At 42.9% G+C, this 22,740-nt stretch overlaps 2 protein-coding genes across 6 annotated transcripts; one reads left to right on the top strand and one right to left on the bottom strand.

Annotated features, from left to right (window-relative positions):
* Positions 1-45: 45 nt before the first annotated feature.
* LOC117428086 (BTB/POZ domain-containing adapter for CUL3-mediated RhoA degradation protein 3) lies at positions 46-6,939 on the bottom strand. The gene is made up of 7 exons (XM_058994394.1): positions 6,781-6,939; positions 5,559-5,772; positions 3,554-3,723; positions 3,268-3,354; positions 3,002-3,054; positions 2,692-2,887; positions 46-2,514 (listed from the first exon to the last, which is right to left on the bottom strand). The coding sequence occupies exons 1-7, from the start codon at positions 6,883-6,885 to the stop codon at positions 2,296-2,298; spliced, it is 1,044 nt and encodes a 347-aa protein (XP_058850377.1). The 5' UTR covers positions 6,886-6,939; the 3' UTR covers positions 46-2,295.
* Positions 6,940-7,234: 295 nt separating this feature from the next.
* LOC117963192 (ubiquitin-protein ligase E3B-like) lies at positions 7,235-22,078 on the top strand. Of its 5 annotated transcripts, none has more exons than XM_058994385.1 (28): positions 7,235-7,440; positions 8,200-8,349; positions 8,892-9,061; positions 9,586-9,706; positions 9,932-9,991; positions 10,229-10,333; positions 10,494-10,590; positions 10,730-10,815; positions 10,937-11,019; positions 11,608-11,713; positions 11,804-11,924; positions 12,405-12,582; positions 13,020-13,186; positions 13,357-13,524; positions 13,610-13,781; positions 14,219-14,337; positions 14,658-14,772; positions 14,994-15,093; positions 15,415-15,534; positions 15,908-16,084; positions 16,333-16,443; positions 16,527-16,664; positions 16,889-16,954; positions 17,170-17,228; positions 17,419-17,601; positions 17,885-17,996; positions 18,084-18,176; positions 18,391-22,078. In XM_058994385.1, the coding sequence occupies exons 3-28, from the start codon at positions 8,901-8,903 to the stop codon at positions 18,580-18,582; spliced, it is 3,210 nt and encodes a 1,069-aa protein (XP_058850368.1). In that variant the 5' UTR covers positions 7,235-7,440; positions 8,200-8,349; positions 8,892-8,900; the 3' UTR covers positions 18,583-22,078. The 5 variants fall into 5 exon arrangements, with proteins under 5 accessions (XP_058850368.1, XP_058850371.1, XP_058850369.1 ...); XM_058994388.1 differs by having other exon boundaries at positions 7,235-7,529; XM_058994386.1 differs by lacking the exon at positions 7,235-7,440 and adding an exon at positions 7,447-7,679.
* The last annotated feature ends 662 nt before the right edge of the window (positions 22,079-22,740 follow it).

Here is a 22,740-nt window from a genome sequence, read left to right as displayed (position 1 = left end):
TAAAACCATGTTTAAATAAAATTAATTCAAAAACAACAAAAAAGGTCTTGGAGAAATTTTATTAGCGTACAAGTACATGTGAAGTATAGACACAGAATATTTATAAATATAGTTTAAGCTTTTTTTATTATTATTATTTGTGCACAGCTAAATAAAGTGACAGTTTTTTTTTTTAGTTTTTATAATGATTGTAAAAATACAGATTTGTATCTAACAAAATAAACGTACATTCCGCTGGGAAAGCCTGGAATGAAGTACAGTATTGATTCAAACATTTTTATTTTCTACTGCAGCTCAGCAGAGTGAAACACAGTAATGCGAATAGTCTATCTAGTGGGAAAACCCTGACTTGACTAAGTGTTTGCAATGAGGGGGTATGTATACTATATGTAGAAGTGACCATCTTCTATGACCAACTGGTCAGAGCGTATTGTTCCTTATGTAATTCTGCCCTCTAGTGGCAGTCAACAATGTTGCAGCACGTGCCATGTTACTTTGTCATTATTGTAAATTTGGAAGGACCTCATAACCCCTCCCCTACTGTAATACTAAAATGTTAAATGGCTTGAATACAGGTACCAGATAAGTGATTGGCCATAGCATGCATTTATTCACCAACACGGTAGCCAGTGGAAGTTATCAGGGGCCCCTACAAGAGCTACAAGCTTCACGTCATTTTACACACATCACTCCAACACATCACTTTAATATGAAGCCAACATATGTAATGGCCATGTGTGGAGTACAGAGAAGACAAGCTTAGTTTATGTTATTTTATGCGTCTTATTTATTTAGGTTCTGCAGCATTCAAAGTGACACAAGTGAGAATGCAACTACTGAATCACATGGTACAGGAATAGAAATTTGCATGATCTGATTTTCATTATATAGTAGAAGCTTAGTTTTGTTAATCCGTGTTTTTTCACACTGTTGAATTAATGTCCAGAGGAATAAAATACAGCATTTATGTATAAAAGTTTATTTTAAATAAAACAGATTAATAAAATTGCCAATAATAATAGTAATACAAATCAATTGGACTCCAGTGATATCACCCACTGATACAGCGCATTGCTCCAGGCACTTTGCATTCAGTAGCACCTTTATTGATAGTACGGAAATGGATGGTGCAAAAAAAAAATTCATAATGGTAAGCAGCTAAAAATTAAGAATTAGCAGCTAAAAATTAAGACTCAATTAAATTTTATGGAACTAAAAACTTGCATCATAAACAAACACTCACACACAAGTATATAATACATCAAATTTACTATACAGGAGACTTAACCTTTTATAGCTGCTTCAGGAAAGGAGAGGATTTAGGATTTGTGTTATCCTGAACTGCAAAACAAAACTAATAGAAAAAATAAATAATTTTGTTCTTCAGGCTTTTTCGTTTGTTTTTGTAAAAAAAAACAAAAAAAAAACAGCAACGTCCAGTTGTCTTCCAACCATTACTATTATGCTATGCTTATTTTCAGCCGCATTTTAATCTTTACTTCAGCATCTCAAAGCATTGAAATATTATATACAAGGTGTATTAAAAGTAGGAATTAGGTGGACCTTACAGAAAACGACTCAAATGCATTCAGTCTTGTTAATGCTCACGTGCATTCTTTCTGGCTTTTGATACGTCTCGACCCCAAATCAAACCATTTAAAACTGCTGCTACACTGTGTGTATACACTGAACAATCTGCATGTTTATGTACATTCTCTCTGTACACACATACAAACACAGATTCACCTTCCCACCAACAAAGGACTATCTTGTGTTACCCCTGAAACACATGACCCTTTCCTATTCTGAGAATCAGTCTGGAAGCAGAAAGGATGTGTGCACCTCTAAGGCAGGCTCTAATCCTGTAGACACACTAACAAAAAAAAAAACTCAGCCTCCATCACAAAATTACTGACTGACGTGCGAATTCTATAAAGTGTTCCATACCCCATGTCACATACCTATCATAAGCATAGGCTGCCAACATGTCTTAGTTTAAGTGAGTTATGATCCCATCTTTACAGGCAGCACAGTGCCTTCCATAGGCAAAAGACAGCAACAAACATTCATTTCCTTTAAAAATTACACAACCGAAGGACAAATTCAGTATCTCTGGACAAAGGCAGAAAGCAGCGACTGTATTGAATATGGGAGTTCATATAGTAACTGTAATAGGAAAGACTCATTAAGTTGCTGTCTTTTACCTTTGCAGGAATCCCAGTGGGGAGCGTTTGCAGGAGATGCAGTATAAGTGGAGGTGAACTGCGCTGGTAGTGGAAGGTCGGCCGGTTCCTCTCACTGGTGGAGGTGTGTCCTGTCATCCGGCCGTTTCACATGGATCCTCCTCACTCGCTCAATGCGTTCCCTCTCTTCGTCCTCGTCCAGGTGACTTGACCGCCCCGCAGCGCCCCCTGTCGCCTCCAGCAGAGCATTGTCTGGACCGCGCCCGTCCTGCGCCTCGTACAGAAGGATATTGAGAGTCTCCTCATAGATTCGAGCCTCGGGGAACTCCACCTACAGCACACAAACACCTCAGATTAGCTCTGACCACAACGTTCACACAGCCTCCCAGTGCTTTAGGACTAGTTACTGGAGCCACCCTGCCTACTTGTCCCTAAACACCAACTGCTAGGCCACACAGTCCTTCGGCTTGAACGTCAAAGCCCCACTCCCATGCCTAATTAACTCTACCTTGGTCTGTTTCTTCTCAGTGGCGTACACGATGGAGGTGCAGCAGACCTCAGCGATCTTGCGGCCCTGTCCGTAGAAGGACCAGCAGCAGATCTCGTCCCCCAGGACGTCCTTGATAAAGAGGACCCTGCCGTTGAAGCGTAGGGACAGCTTGTCAAACAACTCGATGTTCTTCAGCATGTTGTCGTCCGAGTTACTGCACGAAAACAAACGCACACAATTTCAAGATGTATAAATAACGCGGGTGTTTTACAAAACACTAGAACAGCATCCAATGAAAGCTGCTCTCAGCACAGGAGCAGCTGCTTACCTGGTGTAAGAGTATTTGTTGTTGCTTCTGTTATACAGCAGCTTAACAGCAGGCTGCGGAAAGAAGAGATTCCAATGGGTTAGGCACAGCACGAGGGACCAAATCAGACAAACTGATTCTAAAAAACATATATAGTAGTGTGCGACAAGCTCCAGTGGTCTCAGTCTAGTCCACATCAGAGAGCCATTAAAAGAAGCATCAACAGAAGACGCGGTTGTGGCATTCTTATAAATGAAATCCAGAGGGAAGACCCTGCTGTTGCTTACCTTGTTAGAGGTGGCTATCAGTCTCTGTTCCTCTTTGCTTGATGTAATCACAGGGACCTTACAGAATGGTTCGTACGTGTCCTTGTTCTGTAATGACAAAATCAAATCCATTACACTTCTGAGGTAGAATCCATACAAAGCGAGAGAGACAGAGAGAAAGGGGTAGAGACAGAGAGGACGGTGTAAACCAACAATGGGGACAGGCTTGTCTCTACCAGCCCCTGTACCAGGTAAACAGAGAGAGTAAGGGGTACAGAAAGGGATATATCGGGAGGGAGGCTGGTACCTGCAGTGCTGCCTGACACTCGTCTGCCAGCCCCTGCACAAGGTAGTATTTGGCCTCGGCAAGCAGCTCTTCAATCTCTCGCCTACTCTCAGGCAGGGGCACCGCTCCATCACGCAGGTAATTCAGGACGGCCCCAAAGTGCTTCCCACAGCGGTCAATCAGGATCCATCCTGAAGGAGACAGGAGAGACACAAGCCAACACAGGGAATTAAAAAAACAACTACCTTTCTCAAAAGTGAGTTATTTTTAACATGAGTCATGGGCCTCGGGGGGGGGATGTTTGTATGTTTTCTTTGTTCTCCAATCAACTTGAGTTCAGCCCACACGTTAGGTTTCTCTGCTTTATTACTGAACACACTACATCCTCACGCCAAGTCTGGCCCACACACAGTGGGTCCGATTTTCTATTGTGGGCAAATTGCCCGCATCACATATTTACTGTGGAGTGGGTCATTTTCCTGTAGTTTGCCCACAGTGGAAAATATAGTCCACTACCTGTAAACTTTGGGATCTATTTACTAGGGAAAAAGTATTTTTGCCAAAAGTTGTTAAAAGAATGGCTAACATAGATACAGTTTAAATGCAGCTTTAGAAATCCTACATAATATTGAATAGGGCGCAGTATGATAAAGGCTTTAATGAAATCACACTGTGTCGAGTAACAATTCTGATTTAAAGAGGTGATTTAAGTATACACGTCCCAAAACAGCGGGAGAGCAGGTCATTTTCTTCCTTTCCTTTTTTGTTCAGTAAAATCAAGTCTTTAAATCCCAGGCATTTCCTTAGTCCTGCATTCCTGAACTGCGGCCCAAACAAATTGGAAAGAGAGAAAAGGAGAATGAGAGGAACAAAAAAGGAGGAATGCAGATACACTGCGGGAGGATGAGGAGGGAGAGACAGAGGGCTACAGTGAGAGATAGATGGAGAGAGAGAGAGGGGCTGTAGATATGTTTAACCCAGAATCAGTTTGAACATCCTGCACAAAACCAGATGTTTGTAACCACAATATGCTGTTATTAAGAATTACTATTTTCAACTCCACAACCATGCAACACCATATGCTAATACAAATTAAGACTTATGGTTCGCAATCTGCTTTAGTAACTATTCTCAACTCATCAATACCAAAGAATAGTAGGGTTTCTCGCCCTAAAACAACAAAAGCCAGAGGGAGGATACAGTATATGGCTACTTCCCAAGCATTGATGTATAATCCGGTCGTGAATCGGACCTTGATCAGAACTCTGGCAATCTGAATTTAGTTAATATCTATTAAGACTGGATGCTGCGTTCTGAAAAGTCAAAAGATGTAACTAAAACAAAGGCATGAATTAAATGCAGTGTTCCAGTGGATACTGCAATTCCTTAGAATTTAGGATCTCAAGATTCAAATATCAGGCCTGAGCTGTAACGTTTTATAATCATTTTGTTTATTTTACCATTACTCAACCCAATGATATGAAAAAGGGACTGAAGATCCCTGAGAAGAATAATATGTATGCTTGTAATGACACTACCACATACACACACACATTCAGTACAGCATCAATCCTGTAAGAACATTGGGTACACACATGATAATCTTGTGCTGATTTCATTACTGTGCCTGTACAACAGTAGACAGCATTCATAAAGTATTAGTCAATGCATTTCAGAGAGCTAATATTTCTAAATACAGCCAAGAGAGTTTGCATTGTTTTTTTCTTTTTAGGTTTAGATGAGAACAAAGATCTTTCTACTTATGACCCTGCTTACCCATCAGCAGCTCTGGCATGGAGCTCTGCTTCGTCTGAGGCTCCTTGGATGCACGTACCAAAGCAGTTTAATTCTGTTCTATAAAATCTGTTACCTACACAAAGTAAGATCGCAGAGAAACGTGGCACACCTCAAACTGCAATGCAATGGCAACCTTTATATCCATCCCTGTGATATGCACTGTACATACAAGCACCGCACTCTTCTGAAAGTAAAATACTTTGCACTGCTGCTTGGATGCTGCCCATACCTTCACTGTCTGTGAGCACCTCCATCCTGCCACTGAACATGGCCTTCAGCATGGTGTCCTGCTTGGTGAGGGTCTGCATGGTGGTGTAGTAGAGCGCTCCCCCCACATTCAGCTTCACGTACTTGGAGCTGGGGCTCGAGCCCTTGAAGGAGGTGGTCCGGGTCGATGCCGCCGGCACTGCCGAGCTCAGCACACTGTCTCCTGACATCTCTTCCTGCACTCAGAGAACACACACACACACACACACACACACACACACACTTAGGCATAAGGATTTTTTAAAATTCTATACAATACAAACCAGACCTGGGCTCAATCGCAATTATAATTGTGCAAATCTTAATTAATTGAACCTTGGCACTTGTAATGGAACAAAATAGCACTGTAATTGTAATTAGATTTGTGTAAAGAATTCTGCTTGAATTGTAATTGACTCCAGGTCAGATACAAACCAGTGTTTGCTTCCTATTTAAATGATTCTAAGAAAACACAGTAACTCTGAATATTTATATACAGCAATCAATACATTATTTATAATTGCTCTATTAGATTATTAGTAACTTAGTCAGAACACTGCCCATGATATATAAAGCGACCACTGGGATTCAGTATTTATTACTGTAAATTATTTATTCATAAACCTAATCCCGAGAGGATCAATTGTTGTCTAAACGGTTTTCATTAATAATATAGCTAGGGTACCGTTCTCCTAGCTACAGAACACCGTCCTGTAGACTAGCTAGTCATTTAATATTATTAATAATATGTTTTAAGTTAAGCATTTCGACTTTCCTTTACACTTCAGCTTATTGATAACATTGACCCGAGATATGATTTGCCTCCATATTTAACGCCTCTCCTAATAAACTGTACAGTACTTATATTTAATTAAAGCGGGTTATATCGTATGTTTATGATTCCGCAACAATTGCGTTTAAGAATAGAATTATTTTTTAAGTAAGTTTGATCTCGGTGAGATTGTGGGTAAAAGGATACAATTTGGAGCCGGAAGACTATGAAGTTTAAATGCCTTTTTTTTCTTGTTCGTAGCGTACATACAAATACGTAAAAGACACAAATAAATAAAATATTAACTCTCCAAACCCAACCACAATGTATCTCTTTTCTTTTACAGGCGGATTATAAATCGACGGACACGTTTAATACATTCCGAATACAATACGAGTATTTCAAGTTTATAAAATAAAAACTTTTGTCTTACCATCAAATCCAGAAACAACACACTGCGAACCAGTCTGGAAGGAAACACCCACGTCCGGGCTCGGGCACGGCCACCACGAAGTATTTCCGTCAGAGATGACCTCATCGGCGAGAGAGCGTCACGTTATCCACGAACATCACCACCGAGATCCGAATCTGATCTAGAGCGTCTGCATTCCATTACACTGTACTTAGGATTCTGTTCTTGAAAGTTTACTGCACTGTTGTTAAAGAAACGAGCAACCCATTCCCATCAATAAGAAGGTAAAATTATACAAGGATAAAGATACACTTAAATGTTGATGACTGAGTATACTCAAAAGCGCAGATCTTTGGTACAGTAGAGCGTCATTGTTAATCCTAACACTTTCTGCCCCTCAATGATGCCAATAAAAATGATTTCCGCCCCGCAGTGTGTAACATCAAATAGAACTCCATCAAAAGATAAAATTAATAGTTCCTATATTATAAGAACGCTGAAATACACACTCTATCCACATACATTACGAAAAAGACGAACTATTTATAGAGAAAAAAATCTAGTTTTTATTTATAAGGGTAAAACATGGAGTTTAAGTAAATGTTAAGAGGAATGAAATCTGTGTATTCCCCCCGGAAGGCTTTAGATGTAAAACCGCGAGGATTAATGGCTGAATTCAGTGTATGGTTTTGTTTTTATTGTTTACAATTTTTTTTAATTTTCCTGCTCTGGTGGTAAAACGTCATAATTCCTTGACAACACATATTCAAGTATTGTTTCATGAGTATATTAATAAGAGAGCCGCGTTTTATAATCACAACATATACAATAGCGATAGTTTGGGTTCATTATTTTCGCAGTGCATAAATTGCTATTCGTTTTGAGTGTGTTTTACTGTTAGTGTATCGTTTATCAGGCAGGTAGGAAGGAACACTGTTCCATTTATTAACGTAACTGGTATTTGTAATAATGGCAACTGTCCGCTAACTTTTAAAACAATTGGCCAATATGTTCAGTGTAGAAATTCGTATTTTGTTCTCAGTTCGTGGGAATAGGCTATTCGGAAGAGTTTGAACTTGTATTTATATTTAACCGCTGTATTCCCATCTCCTTTTCATGCTATGGTAATTTTTTTTTTTTTTTGGGGGTGGGTTGAAGATATATATATGGTGTAAATATCCCACCACCTTAATTTTGCGTGTTTCACACTCTTGCCGTGGTGAGCGAAGTCGGAGTTGTTTCAGCCCATTGCTTTTTAAATCTCCGTGTAATATTACATGATGTACTACCTGTAAATATACACGTTAAGCAGGTAAAGGGCATTTTACGTATTTGCATACATCGGGAAGCACATTTATTTTAACGAATTGCATAAAAAAAGGCTATGCAGTTTTTCTAGGAATTGTAAAGGCAGTGGTTTTTCACGTTGTTGTTCCACAGAGATGACACCGTTGATCAGCTTGGTGCTGGATTTAAACCCGCTGCTGCGGCGTTTTGTGGATTTCGCAGATTGAGCCGGGGAGAGAAAGGCAAAGCATGATGCGGTTTCTGTAATGAACTGTGAATCTCCAGTCAAGAGCAAAGCTTTAGGTGAGTCGCGCTTTATTTATTTAAGCATCGTTTAAATGGGGGGCATCATATAAAATATTCAGTGTAGCTCAGCATGCTATGGTCCTTGTCAACTTTATAAAGTCAGTAGGATGGCTGCCAAGAGGTATACTGTGTCACTGGGCAACAGCTGCATTCTGAGACCCACCATGCCCATTTTAAGCAGTTAGAGAAATTACGCTTGCAGCTGTCAGCAATAAGGGCCTTTATAACCAGAAGAGGTAGTTCTGGAGTCTTGTTTCACACAGTTTGGTGCTCTGTAGTGAATGTGATTTCTTTTTTTCCCCCTGACTTAACCACTTTGTATGAGAGCAGTGAACTGTTGTATTAAAAGCATATGTTCATAAGTTTATTGCAGATGAATAGCATTGTATGTACAGAGATAAAACAAAACAGAAATATACTGTACAGCAACATGTCTGAATGTGCTCCATGATGGGTCTGTGCACTGCTGTACTGTATTGAAGGGCTGACGGTTTCTCTCTGTGGCTGGTGTAAGCCTGTGCTTTCTGCCGTCCCTTCAGGAGTGAAAGATGTTTGGTGTGGCGCAGTCCTCCAAGTCCCAGTTCCTGGACAAGGCCAGGCAGGCTCGCGAGGAGAGGAAGGGGCAGCGGGAGAGGGAGAGAGCTGCCACACAGATACAGGCTCTCATCCGACGCTACCTCTGCCGCTGCCAACTCCAGAAGCAAATCAGGTGAGGTGGACAATTAGAACGGAGCCCCTACTGTGATCCTGGCATGAGATAGCATATCCAAGCTGCAGGCTTTCCTAAAAACTTTATTTTTTAGCACAGTGAACGAGGGATCAGTAATAATATTAATAAAGTTAAGGTTACCATATGACTCCATGTACACTAGGAGAGTTTGGGACAGTTTGGGATTTTCAACTCACATCCCAATGCATTCTGGTAAGTGTAGTCCTGCTGTGAAAGGTACCTGAGACAGGTAAAGCGTACCTGAATGCATTGCGATGTGAGTTGAAAAGCCTGAACTGTCCTAGTGTACGTGGAGTCGTATGGTAATCCTAAATAAAGTAAGTCAATGGAATTTAAAAGTTAGCACTCCCTTAAACTCTTTCCCTCTGGATACCAGTCTACCTCTGCAAACATATATTTCCAAGTTAAAACATTTGAGAAGTGTATTAAAGACATGTGCTGGTGCTGCTGTTCAGCAGTTCAATGTAACCTAACTTGCTGAATCTATACTTTCTTTTTTTCAGGAGGGAGGTTGATGAATTCTTTGATGGCTGCGATGCTGGATCTTCTAAAAGAAACGCACTTTCAATTTTTAAAATTGCAAGAAAATTATTATTTATATTCATAATGAAAGAAGATAAGTTGGTGAGTAGGACGCGTGTGTATGTTATTCCCTTCGTTTTAGCTGGGTATCACAGCATGAAACCTAACATTTTCTTTTGATGTGTGCTTTACGTTTCATTCTCTCTACTGTGATTTGAGCTAAGTTTGTAATGCTGTAAGTAGCAGGTAGACCCTCAGGACTTTGAAGAAATGCTAGTAATTGTAATCATAGTATCACAGTATGACATATCTTTTATTTCTGTCCAGAGGTTTGAAAAACTGTGCCGCTGCATCCTTGGGAGCATGGAGGTGGAGAATGAACACAAGGTTAGTGTTGTACTTTACTGATCCCCTTTCTGCTGTCATTTCCACAAAGACAGCTAGCCCATTCCTCCATGTAGATGACACAGGCAGCGATCTGACATCCAAAAACCATTTGCGTGCTTCAAGCCTTTACACCTCTCACAGAGCTATACATTGTAAACAGATCTATGTTTCAGCAGCAAAAATCGATTAAGACATGTGCCCCAAGCTCATCATTGCCCTCTGTTTTTCCTTGTCTAGGTGTGGTATGTGTCCTTAGCACTTTCGAAAGACCTCACCCTCCTGTGGATAAAACAGGTAAAGGACATCCTCTGGGTATCCTGTGAGTTCCTGAAAAAGCTGAAGGTAGGTGGGACTAGCTGTCTGTCTGTCTGTCTGTCTGTCTGTCTGTCTGTCTGTCTGTCTATCGTGTGTATTCCAAGAATTCAATATTAGATTTAATTATTGTTGTCTTTATTTAAAGAAGTATTTTACTTATTACAAACCACATGTTTTCTTCTTTCAGCCGGACATCCTGCAAGACAACAAGATGGTGACCCTGTACCTCAGCATGCTGGTGACCTTCACAGACACGAGCACGTGGAAGATTCTCCGGGTGAAGGGTGAGCACTGGCACTGCGGAGTGGCACCTGTGCTTCACCATGGCTTTGCTTTACTGCACCCTGCAATGCTTTTACCACATCACAACACACTCCTATTTTATAAGGGAAGTTCCTTACGATTTTTTTCTCTTTGATATAGGAGAGGCCCTGCGGCCAGCCCTGAACCGGATTTGTGAGAACATTATGGGCCAACTCAATCAAAAGGGATTTTATACTATACTGCAGGTACCGCAAAGCCATTCCACCTGCCTTCAGTGCAATACAGTGCATGTTATTACAGGACTTTAATGCATAATGACAAAATAGCCACGTTTAGAATCCGGTGTCACTCGTTCATTTCTTGCAGATTTTGTTAACAAACGGACTGGCGAGATCCAGACCCTCTCTTTCGAAAGCCACTTTAACTGCCATCTTTACTTTGGCGCTACGGTAAGAGAAGTCCTGATCACTGTGCGTGACCTACAGCTGGGTCCCCATAAAGCACAATCCGGGTTGAATTCTCAAATGTTGCAGCCCTCTGTACCAGATTCTCCCAGCACTAGTGTTCTCTGTTGATTTGCCAGGCTACTTGATGTACTGAAATTGCTAACTTAAGTTCTTTGTATGGGATTTTCTGGCTGCTACAATCCCAGTACTGAATTATCTTTATTAAATTTGCTACCTCCAGTCATTTTTAAGATAGAACTAAGTTGTGTGAATTATTTGTTAGAAAACTGTGTGAATTATTTGTTAGAAAACGAAGCTGCCTGGTATTGCTGCTGAGCCTGTAGTAAATTTTCTGGCTGTTGTACACAAGACCCTAATGAATTTGCTGGCTCCAAAGCTTCTGGTTCGTTTGCTACTTGTGTCCAGTGCATTTCAGTACTCTGTTTATTATGTTATGAGCCTAACCTACAAGTTGACCAAAATGCAAACAAATATAGCCCCAAAAACCTGCTTGTAATGACCGCGAAAGTTGCCTGTACAATCAAAAATGTGGTTGTTTGTAATGGAGTGTGTCTTTCCCTGTGTCCTCAGGCCTGTTATTGCTGCTCACTTCTCTGATAACCTGTTGAGATCCTTGCTGATCAACATCATGTCTGTCCCAGCCATCGTCTCGCACCTCCACACTCTTACACCAGAGGTAATAAAACGTCATTACAATACATATCGAAATTCACGTGCACAGCATTGGAGAGGATTCACAGGCAGGATTGTTCTTGTGTGTTTGCAGTGCATAGCCATGATCCAGGCTCACGACCTCCTGCGGAAGTTCATCCTGTTTCTGAGCAGGGAGGAGCAGTGCAGTGATATCTGTGTGTGCCTGGAAGGGAGCCACACGCTGTGCCTGCTGGGTAAGCACCCTTCACATCCCGCACGTTTCACTCCTATTACATGTTAAGGTTAGAGTAATTCGAGAGATCGGAAATCAAGATGTTATGTCCCCCCCCCCCATTGTGACAACTAAATTAACTCTAATGTGAGAGACAAGAGTGTGGTTCACTGGTTTTAAACCTTACCCTTGCCCTCAGATTCTTAGCGATTTGAAGAGTTTTATATTAAACACGTTTTTGGGTGGTAAAATAAAGAACAAATATCTCAGGCAGTAATTCTGTAAATGGCTTATATTTGAAGAGCAACTGCACTTGTGGGACATCATGCTTTTACAAATATTTTTGCTGCTCCTTGAAGAGGAGACGGTTAGCTGTTAAGGTATACAGAGATATTTAGTTAACAAGCAGATTGTGCTGGGAGGAAAGATGGGAAACAAAAGCATTGGATGCTTTTTTGTGTATCTGTCCATGGTGAGGATGCTGGTGTGTGTGTCACTGCAGGGAACCTGATCCACCTGGGCTACCTGACTGAGAAGGTGCTGGAGGACGAAGCCAACCACTTTGTGAGGGACCTGACCGACATGCTGTCCTACTGCCAGAGATACGTCTCCCAGAAGAAGTCCAACCTCACCCACTGGCACCCTGTTCTGGGCTGGTTCTCCCAGACTGTCGACTACGGGTCAGCAAGACCGGTTTAATTCTCCCAGAAAGCAAGCCTAGCCGCACTTCCACTGTCAGAGAGAAATAAGACTTTCTTAACAGAGCTGTAAGGTCACATACGCCCGTCTTCTTTAAAACCAGCTACTCTGCTGACCAGTTATCTCCGAAACAACACCGGGCTGTGCATTGATTAAGCTGTTGCCTCCTTAGCAGCAGTGTAAATGTTATGAAATTAGTAAGAAACAGCTTAAGAATACTTTAAAAGTGCAAGTTTGTTGTATATATCTAGTTACTTTTAATGGCCGTTTCTGTCAGAAATTAAAAATATTGCATGTTGCATCTCTGGAGCCTATCAAATGAAACTGCAGTACACTGCTCCTTTCCTTTAGCTCTGTCTGTCTGCCTGCTGTGTGACTGCACTAACTGGCCCTCCCTCTCCTGTCCCCCTCGGCGCAGTTTGAATGAGTCGATGCCTTTGGTCACCAAGCAGCTGCAGTACCTGTGGGGGGTCACTGTGATCCGAACGCTCTTCAGCGATGTGCTGAGCAAGAAGCTGGAGAACCAGGAGCCTGCTCAGTCAGGCGCTCAGTCATCGACACAGCAGACCAACCTACCCGTGAAGAGTGAGTGCTCACTGCTCTCCTAGTGTGCTGCACAGGACTGTCATCCCTTTACTGCAGGGGTGCATGATCCCAATCTTCGAGTTGTGGAGCCCATCTGTACCCACAAGTTAGTACAAGCTTATGGAGATTATTTTATTAAAAGCTCGTGTTCTTGTTTTCATTCCCTCCAGGTCTCTTCAAGCGCGCGTTCCAGAAGTCGGCCTCGGTGCGGAACATCCTGAAGCCGGTGGGGGGGAGGCGTGTGGACTCGGTGGAGGTGCGCAAGGTGTGCAGTATCTGTGTGCTGTACCAGACCGCCCTCACCACGCTCACACAGATCAGACTGCAGATCCTTACAGGTCAGCCCCCCACCAGCTAAACCCATTCACTGGCTTGCGTTGTAATGAGACAGATTTCACTGCTTATCTCTCTTCTTTACCTCAGGGCTGACTTACCTGGACGACCTGCTCCCCAAGCTCTGGGCCTTTATCTGTGAGCTGGGACCCCAGGGAGGACTCAAGCTTTTCATGGAGTGCCTGAACAATGACACCGAGGAGTCCAAGAGGCTCCTGGCCATGCTCATGCTGTTCTGTGACTGCTCCAGGCACCTCATCACGTGAGCCTCCAGCCCATACTAGCTCTATACTAGCCCTGTACTAACTCTACACTAGCCTGTACTAGCTCTTTACTAGCCAACTCATCACATAAGCCTCCAGCCTCTAGCTCTATATTAGCCAATACTAAATAGTTCCTCGTTGCATGGCATACATTACCTATCCCCTCTCTTGCACTGAAGAGTTAAGAGGAACAGCATGTGTTTGCCGTTATTTAGACTCACATTTTGGATTACGTTTTGTTTTCCAGCTTAGCCATTGTGAAAAGCCCCCTTCTTAATGCTGTACACTTGAATCTGATCATCAGAAAGTATGCTCTTTTCTAATTTAACTACGACACAATGCCACACTTCCATGTCAAGTATCCTTCCATGCAAACACGGTTGCCCTTGTGTGGATGTACCCTGCGTCCTCTGATCTTGAGTGTGAATCGTTGCAGGATCCTGGATGACATAGAGGTGTATGAAGAGCAGGTTTCCTTTAAAACAGAAGAGCTGGTCACCATCTCCTCCTTCCTCAACACCTTTGTGTATAAAATGATCTGGGACGGAATCCTGGGTGGGTGCACCTGCCTGAAACTGGGCCGCTTTACATGTTACAGTGACTTCTTTGTTAAAAAGCAAACCATACATAGAATAAAACATCTGATGGAAACCAGGACAGTACCTATAAAATTATTTGGGCCAGACTAGTGCAGCTCAGAGCTTATTTAGGAGATCAGATTACGTATTCCAACAGAAGCTTCATTATTTACCCAGCCTTGTGTAGCTCTCTAAATGTGAAAGACACGAATTGGTAAGGAGTTTTAAACAGTTGAAACAACAACGATGTCCTGTACGCTGGACTCACGCCTGCATGCCTCCTCTTTGTGACTGTAGAGAATGCGAAAGGGGAGACCCTGGATCTCTTCCACTCAGTTCACGGCTGGCTGATGGTGCTGTACGAGCGGGACTGCCGGCGGAGGTTTGCACCGGACGATCACTGGCTGCGCAAGTGAGTTACACTGCCACCTAGGGGCTGGAATGAGCACTGCGGCTTATTACTTGGAGCTCCCGGTTAGAGCTGAGGGACGGGAGACAGTGTAGCTAAGATGGGAGACAGGGTGGCCTAGCGTTAATATCCAAGGAACTAGAGACGGTCTGAGGGACTGGGCCACACACAGTGGTGAAGAGAGGCCCTGATTGTAATTATTGTTTTTCTTCTCCCTGCTCTAGAGACCTGAAGCCCAGCCTCCTGTTTCAGGAGTTAGATAAGGGAAAGAGGAGAGCCCAGCTGTTACTGCAGTACATCCCACACGTCATTCCTCATAAAAATGTGAGTAGAGCCACATCTGGAGGTTACATCTATACATCATGGATGGAAATAAGACTCCTATTGCAGAGCAGTTCACCCATCCCAGGTATTAATATGAGCTTTTTATTAAACCCGCAGGAAAACCAGGAATGCAGTGGGAGTCTTATTTCTATCCTTGATACATGTACATCTCTGTTAATCTTTTTATTTCTCTTACAGACCTAGCTTTCCCTTGCTGTACTCTCCCACTCTCACAGACCTAGCTTTCCCATGCTGTACTCTCCCACTCTTACAGACCTAGCTTTCCTATGCTGTACTCTTCCACTCTCTCTCTTCTTGCAGAGAGTCCTGCTGTTCCGCAACATTGTAACGAAGGAGAAGGAGTCTCTGGGATTGGTGGAGACGAATTCGGCCTCGCCTCACGTCACCCACATTACCATCCGGCGCTCCCGCATGCTGGAGGTATGCATGTGTGCCGGTGCCCTTCTCTGCACACCTCTTCTAGTGGTCTGGAGAGCTTGAAAGTATTTCTTCTGGCGTGTGTGGCATTCATTGTGTTTTGTTCTTGTGTGTGTGCTACTATTACAATACCAAAATTAAAGTGGATATATTTTTTTTTTACTATCTAGATAAATCAAGGTTTGTAATAAATAATAGTATTGGAATATTGATCCAGCTGTTAAATCTGCTAAATGAGTTGCTGTTGTCTTTGTGTGTGTGTGTGGTCGACTCCATGGGAACATGGTAGCCCTGGGGTGAAATGAAACGCAGGCTCTGAGTTCTGTGTACATGCACTGGGGTTCCCTGCAGTGAGCGTCTCTCTGCCCTGTTGCAGGACGGCTATGATCAGCTGCGCCGGCTGCCCGTCAACTCCATCAAGGGTGTGATCCGGGTGAAGTTCGTGAACGACCTGGGGGTGGACGAGGCTGGCATCGACCAAGACGGAGTCTTCAAGGAGTTTCTAGAGGAGATCATCAAGAAAGTGTTTAACCCTGCGCTCAACCTCTTCAGGGTACGCATCTTCCATTCGCTGTATTTCAACAGCTCTGGGTTTTGAAAAGGTTTTATCCTTGAGGTGACTAGTGATATCCAAGCGCCTCCTGCTTATAGAATAAAAAGAGGAGCAGGGTTATTATGACATTCGATATTAACGTGAGCCTGGATTGGAATCAGTTGTGTCCCATAAAAAAATTATTCTAGGGAATAAATATCCGCAGTAATGCACAGGGTGTTTTGTAAATGGGTTTTTACTGTCTGCAGACGACCAGCGGTGATGAAAGACTCTACCCCTCGCCCACCTCCTACATCCACGAGAATCACCTGCAGCTTTTTGAGTTCGTGGGCAAGATGCTGGGAAAAGCCATCTACGAGGTGAGCTGGGTGCGGGCGATCAGTGGCGTTTAAAAAGAAACTAAAAGAAACTAAAACTTAGTGGTGAACTTGCTGTGTTTTAGGGGATCGTGGTGGACGTGCCTTTTGCTTCCTTTTTCTTGAGCCAAGTCCTCGGACATCATCACAGCACCTTCTACAGCTCCATCGACGAGCTGCCATCGCTGGACTCCGAGTTTTACAAGAACCTCACGTCGATTAAGGTAAGAACTTGCACTTTTATCAAGAGAATAAGCCATGTACAGGATTCCAGCAGTATTTGCTATTCTTTTGTCGTTCCTGTAATTGCGGCAATAGTTTAAACCACACAATTGTATAACATATGTAGCAAAAATGTACATTTCTTACAAGCTTCGTTCCCCTTTCTGTGGAGCGCTGGTAGGAGACCGGTCCTGATGCGCCACATGTTCTGTTTTCTTCATTCCAGCGCTATGACGGGGATGTTGGCGACCTTGGTCTGACCTTGTCTTACGATGAAGATGTCATGGGGCAGGTAATGTGGTATCGGTCATTGCTAGAGCACCTCTTAATAGGCGTTGTTTAATACTGTTTAGTATTGAAATCCAAGCTGTGGACGGTAGACTGCAAGTTGAAGGTCCGAATCCACTGTTGTGAATTCTCCTGCTGATATCCGAGGTGGCTATGTGTGCAGAGGGAGTGCTGGGTTTTGTTCCGCTTGTTAAAGTCATGTGTTCTTGTGCTCCATAGCTGGTTTGCCATGAGCTAATTCCAGGAGGAAAGACCATGCTGGTTACCAATGAGAACAAGTAAGAATAAAATAACTGTATTGTACATCTTCAGTCATTTTTGTGGTTTTGAGTTTAACAGTAGTAGATCTCTTCTAGAAAAGAGGAAGGAGATGTCGTGACTCCACAAGGCAAATGAATGAATGAATGAATGAATGAATGAGTTTGGTAAATGCTCTAAACTGTCCGATTGCCTGTGGTGTTTGTCCAGGATCAGCTACATCCATCTGATGGCTCACTTCCGAATGCACACGCAGATTAAAGAGCCGACCACGGCCTTTATCCGCGGCTTCCGCTGCATCATCAACCCCGAGTGGCTGCACGTGTTCTCCACGCCCGAGGTGCAGAGGCTCGTCTCCGGGGACAACGCCGAGATCGACCTGGAGGACCTCAAGTGGGTACAACTTGGGCAGAGCATGGGAGAGGGGGTATGAGCAGGATGGGTCCTGCAGTACAGTAGATTAACTTGTTTGTTAAATGTTCCAGATAGTCGCTCACGCGTGCTCCAGAGCCTGTGTACTTGACAGTCTGTAAAAGTGATTGAACGGGTCTCCTTTTTCCTATATGTTTTTATCAGGTTTTAACAGCCAGTTGTGCCAATTTCAAATGAGGACAGTGTTACATAATGGATAGGAAAAAGGATGTTTCTTTCTTTATTTCTTTTTTGTATTTTACAGAAAGCACACTGTGTACTACGGCGGTTTTCACAGCAGTCATCGGGTGATTATCTGGCTGTGGGACATTATGGCGAACGACTTCACTTCTGATGAGAGAGCCATGTTTCTCAAGGTAACTCAATGACACTGAGCGCAGGGTTCTTACAGTAGAGCCATGGAGATCGACCCCTAAACTGACAGCTAATGTTTCACGTTGCAGTTTGTCACCAGCTGCTCCAGACCTCCACTCCTGGGTTTCGCCTACCTCAAACCCCCCTTCTCTATCCGCTGTGTGGAGGTGTCCGATGATCAGGTAAGGGTGTTGTTGCATTGTATTATTACCCTTCATGTGAAAATCCAGACTTTTTTTCAAGTAACGTTATTTCTCGGTTACCTAGTGTTAAAGTAAAGGAAACAAAGTCATAACAGGCCACACAGCCCATTAGCACTGTGTTAGCCGGTCCGGATTAGACTAAGCAGAGCTGAGTTGGTTTCCCTTGTAACCTGAGGGGTGTCTTTCTCTGCAGGACACAGGAGACACGCTGGGCAGTGTCCTCAGGGGTTTCTTCACCATCCGCAAGAAGGAGCCGGGAGGGCGGCTCCCTACCTCCTCCACCTGCTTCAACCTGCTCAAGCTGCCTAACTACAGCAAGAAAAGCATCCTGCGGGACAAACTGCGCTACGCCATCAGCATGAACACAGGCTTCGAGCTGTCCTAGTGCACAGCCCAGGGCGAGAGCAGAGGAGAGGAGGGCAGGGCGGGGCAAGAGCCAAACAGCACTCCCCCATCACAGTCCAGCAAATACCAGCCTCTTGAAAGCCATTGTAAAGCACTGGAGATGGGTCTTCTATACTTTTGAAGCAGCAGCCACCCTTGGAAGGTCTTGGCTTGTGTTGCCATTGAGGCAGATTTTTAGCTGGAGCCGTGTGAACCCCTTTTTCTTGTGCCCCCCCCCCCCCCCCCAAAAAAAAGAGCTGAATTAAGTAAATAAAAGCGATTGGTTATTAATTCCAGTCTTTTGACTCTGTAAACGTCAAGGCTTTTGTTCAGCCCGGATCAGAATACACCCTCACTCTCACACTGCTTATCCGAAGACTCAGAGGGGGGCTGCAAGGAGTGCTGTAGTTTATGAGCACCGGAAAGCAACGCAGACGTCGAAGATTGTATTCTGGTTGAAGCAAAAGCCCTGTCATTTCGAGGCCTCAGTAGACTGCAGTTGCGAACCACTGGTTTTTATTTTTAATCAAAGCAAGTGCGATTTGGGTGAAATGAATGAATGGACTTCGTTAAAAAAAAAACCAAGTGTATGTCTCCTTTGTTGTGTAACCCCTCCCCCATAGAATGACTCATTATTTAAAATAATGACCTCAGCCCCACTCCCCTATACATTACACTACTTTGAAACTCCAGTACGGTGCTGACTGATTGGGTGCTTGTATCACTCTTCAGATCTCATTGCACCTCTTCCCTTGTCGTGGATGTCTGTGTGACTGAATGATGTATGTCTTCTATCTGGATGTGAAGAGAGTTCTTCCGAGCAATCCATTGGGGTGCTTCACTATTCTTTTGGATTTATTTTTATCGCTCGGTTCGGTTCATCTCAAAATCCACAAGCCAACAAACTGACAAAACACACACAAGACAGGTGCTGGATTCAAATAATCTAACTGTATTGTTCTAGCATTGTGGAGTTCTCATCTTTGCTTATATTGCATAGATTCTTTTTTTTCATTATTTATAAAAGAATAACTTTATAATAAAAAAATTATAATAATAATAATAATAATAATCTAGAGCAAGTCGTATTTTACATAATTGACAAAGCCGCACATTGTGCACTGAAGGAACCGAATTGCATTGGTTCATGCAGCAGTGGGGAAGCAATTTCTAGCTGCCCTAAACCTGTTAACTATCCTGACTGACCTCAGTAAGGGAACGAGTTTATTAGTAAATCATTAAAACTGGCAACATTCATTCAAAAATAGAAACGCACAGCAAGCTAAGAAAACAAGAATGACATTGTTAGAACTTACTTTCATACATTCATGATCAGTTTTAAATGTGCTAGTCGTGCTGTCATTATGTTGTTTTGTTTTGTTTTTTGTAATATTACAATCCTGTGCATGTTTCCAGTATCTCAGTATTATTGAATGTTACAACCATGGAAGGTTTCCTGTGCCTCTAGAACAGCTGGGATTGCACTCCAGGACCACAGTTATCCCTGTTCCAGATAGCCCTAACTGCACTCTCTAGGAATATAGAGACACCCAAATGGAAGAGCACCCAATTGTGAAAGTTCCAGAACTGTCCTTTCCATGAAGATGTGACCCAATGAAACTGGATGTGTACAAGAGCTTAACAGACAAACTTTATACAGTGTGGAGTATCAGTGAGATGTGATTAAATGCACAGGAGATACGCACACATCACTGGAAAGCTCTTGGACTGAGAAGTGCAGCTGATCTGAACAGCAAGATTGTTATAACAGAGGGTATGAAACTGATCCATTTCTTCCCTGTGTTTATCATTTTGGCGTCAACAGTTTCCTAGTGTATTTCAGGATACCGACTCCAGGTTGGAGCCATCCTATTTATACCTTGCTGAAGCCAAGATGGGCTTCAGTTTCATACTAAGCCTAATCTTCTACCACAAAGGAGGAATGAGTCAGTGGTTGTTTGTGAGAAAGGACTTCCCTGTGTCTTCTTCAAAGCAACGTTCACGTTCTCCATTGAACTAAAACATGTTCCTAATATTGATAATAAAGGACTTGGCCACTTTGTACTAGTGCTGTGAGGGAAACCTTCCTCGCAGCATTGAAGGACGCGCCCCTGTGAAAATGCTGCATTCTCTTTCTGGATGTCATGCACTAGCACTTAAAGGTGCCTGCTGCATGCTGGTAGTTCTAGAGCCTTGTTGCCCAGCAACTGGGCTTTCTGCAATGTCTGTGCAAAGTACCCAAGTGATTTCTAACCCTTCCTGCATATAGAGTACAGTATACCTCTTGTTTGTCTCCTCTGATTCCATTGTTTTACCCCAGCTGCTGGTTCCATTACGCTGTCGGAAGTTTAATTGGTGTAATTTTTTTTTTGACAGAACCAAGCCATAATCTGGGTAACTCCAGTGGGAATAGAAAACGGGCCCAGTGCACTGCAATGCTGTTGAGAGAATGCTGTTGGTCCTCTGCAGTAGGTCAGGTGTTGGTGTTACATAACCCCATGTTACATGTAACTACGCCTTGAAAAGCACACAGTCACTGGCTTACTGTTTGGATTGGGGAGGTGGGAAGGCAATTCAATTGACCTTGCATTGCATTCCCACCCAGCTCTAAACCCCCCCGTCCACTGCAAACAGATCGATGCATCTCAGCTGTGCTGTGTTTCAGTGGAAGTGCTCAGTCACATCAGACCTGTGTGTAGAAATGTGTGTTTTTTTTAAAAAAGACTCTTTGTATTGATTGCATCACAGTGCCACGGAGAAGCTTTTCTCTTGATTGGTTTTGCAGGATCGTTTTTGCACTTTTGAGAGTGCAGAGTGCAGCTGTTTAATGGCAGTTGTTCTTCAAAAAGAGCATCAACGTGTAAGCAATAGACACCATTATCACAGCCAGACGTGTGTTAATATGCAAACTGTGCACTGAACGTCCATAACGCATTCTGTGTGTTAGGGTTTGGGGGGGAGCATTGTTGGATGTGTTTGATCATGTTTTGGGGTACCTTTCTGGGGAATCCCCACCGACCCCAGTGATTTGGGGGGCTCTGCATGCATGATTGTGAGTGAGGTTTGTAAGAGACGGGAGACACATTGTTTTTAATTTAAGCAGTCCCCTGGAGGTCCTCTAGGACATTCGGAGGCACCTGTGTGCAAGTTTTATTTATTATTATTTTTTTGATCCCCTGCAATTTATCTTCCTAAATGAGTCTTCACAGGTAAATGCAAAGTAGTGTGATCTTTGGGCATTTTGTCTTGCAAGACTGCAAACCGACCCCTTCACTTTCCTCTCTTGTGCACCCTCTTTTTACAATTCCTAAAAAAAACCCAGACATTTTAACACTTCAACCAAGCTAGCATCCCTCTTTTATACAGTGTCATTAAAAACGTTGCACTATGTGAATTGCTAGTAGTTTAAATAATGCAATTTCAATGTAAACATTTTGATTAATGTGTATAACCCATGTGTATAACCCCCCATAAATAAAAATGTTACTGCTGTAAAATATTAATGTTATTGTTTATGAGTAGCTACCCCTGTGGTTTTCTTAAATCTATACTTTACAGGTAACTCTGTGTGTGCTGTGGTTTTTCTTCATCGAATTCATGTGAATTATTGCAAATACCAAATAGAGTAGAGTAACCTCTTCACCCTTTACAGCCCCTCTTAAAATCAACACTCTCAAAGGCTAGAATAAGCTTAAACTGAGAAGAAACCAAGTCAAGTAGACAAATGCTTCGGCTAGGGCCTTCATCAGTGTACAGATTTCTCATCTCACTTATTGCCTTGAGCAAACATCCATCAGGACATCCTTTAACTCTTTCATGCATGCACGATTGAAAATAGCTGGAAAAAAGTAGTTTTGGACACATTAATAAATATGTTTTTAATTTTTTTCCATTGCTTTATATGGGGAAATAATGGCATCCTCATACGAGGTCATCATGCATTTGTGTCTTCCATATGCCCCCATATAAAGAAGATATATATATTTTTTTTAATCGGTACTCATATGAGGTTGCCGTGCATGAAAGGGTTAAATTGCAAAGTGCAAAGCAAAACTGCACTGGGGTCATGCTGGATTGAGCCCAGTGACATGTGCGACGTATTGTGACGAGCAACAGACACGGTTCAGTGGTGCATGTCACAGAAACTTCAACTCTGGAC

Source organism: Acipenser ruthenus, chromosome 21, assembly GCF_902713425.1.
Source record: "Acipenser ruthenus chromosome 21, fAciRut3.2 maternal haplotype, whole genome shotgun sequence".
Taxonomy (NCBI): Eukaryota; Metazoa; Chordata; class Actinopteri; order Acipenseriformes; family Acipenseridae; genus Acipenser; species Acipenser ruthenus.
Note: the sequence above shows the minus strand (reverse complement) of the source record. Positions and strands in the feature narration are given on the sequence as shown.

Coding starts and splice junctions, on each gene's coding strand:
- LOC117963192 (XM_058994385.1), top strand. CDS start 8,901: ATGTTTGGTGTGGCGCAGTCCTCCAAGTCCCAGTTCCTGGACAAGGCC. Junction 17,229..17,418: donor CTGGTTACCAATGAGAACAA/GTAAGAATAAAA, acceptor GTGTTTGTCCAG/GATCAGCTACATCCATCTGA. Junction 17,997..18,083: donor AGAGAGCCATGTTTCTCAAG/GTAACTCAATGA, acceptor TTCACGTTGCAG/TTTGTCACCAGCTGCTCCAG.
- LOC117428086 (XM_058994394.1), bottom strand. CDS start 6,885: ATGAGGTCATCTCTGACGGAAATACTTCGTGGTGGCCGTGCCCGAGCC. Junction 5,773..6,780: donor TGTTGTTTCTGGATTTGATG/GTAAGACAAAAG, acceptor CTCTGAGTGCAG/GAAGAGATGTCAGGAGACAG. Junction 2,515..2,691: donor CTGAGAAGAAACAGACCAAG/GTAGAGTTAATT, acceptor TGTGTGCTGTAG/GTGGAGTTCCCCGAGGCTCG.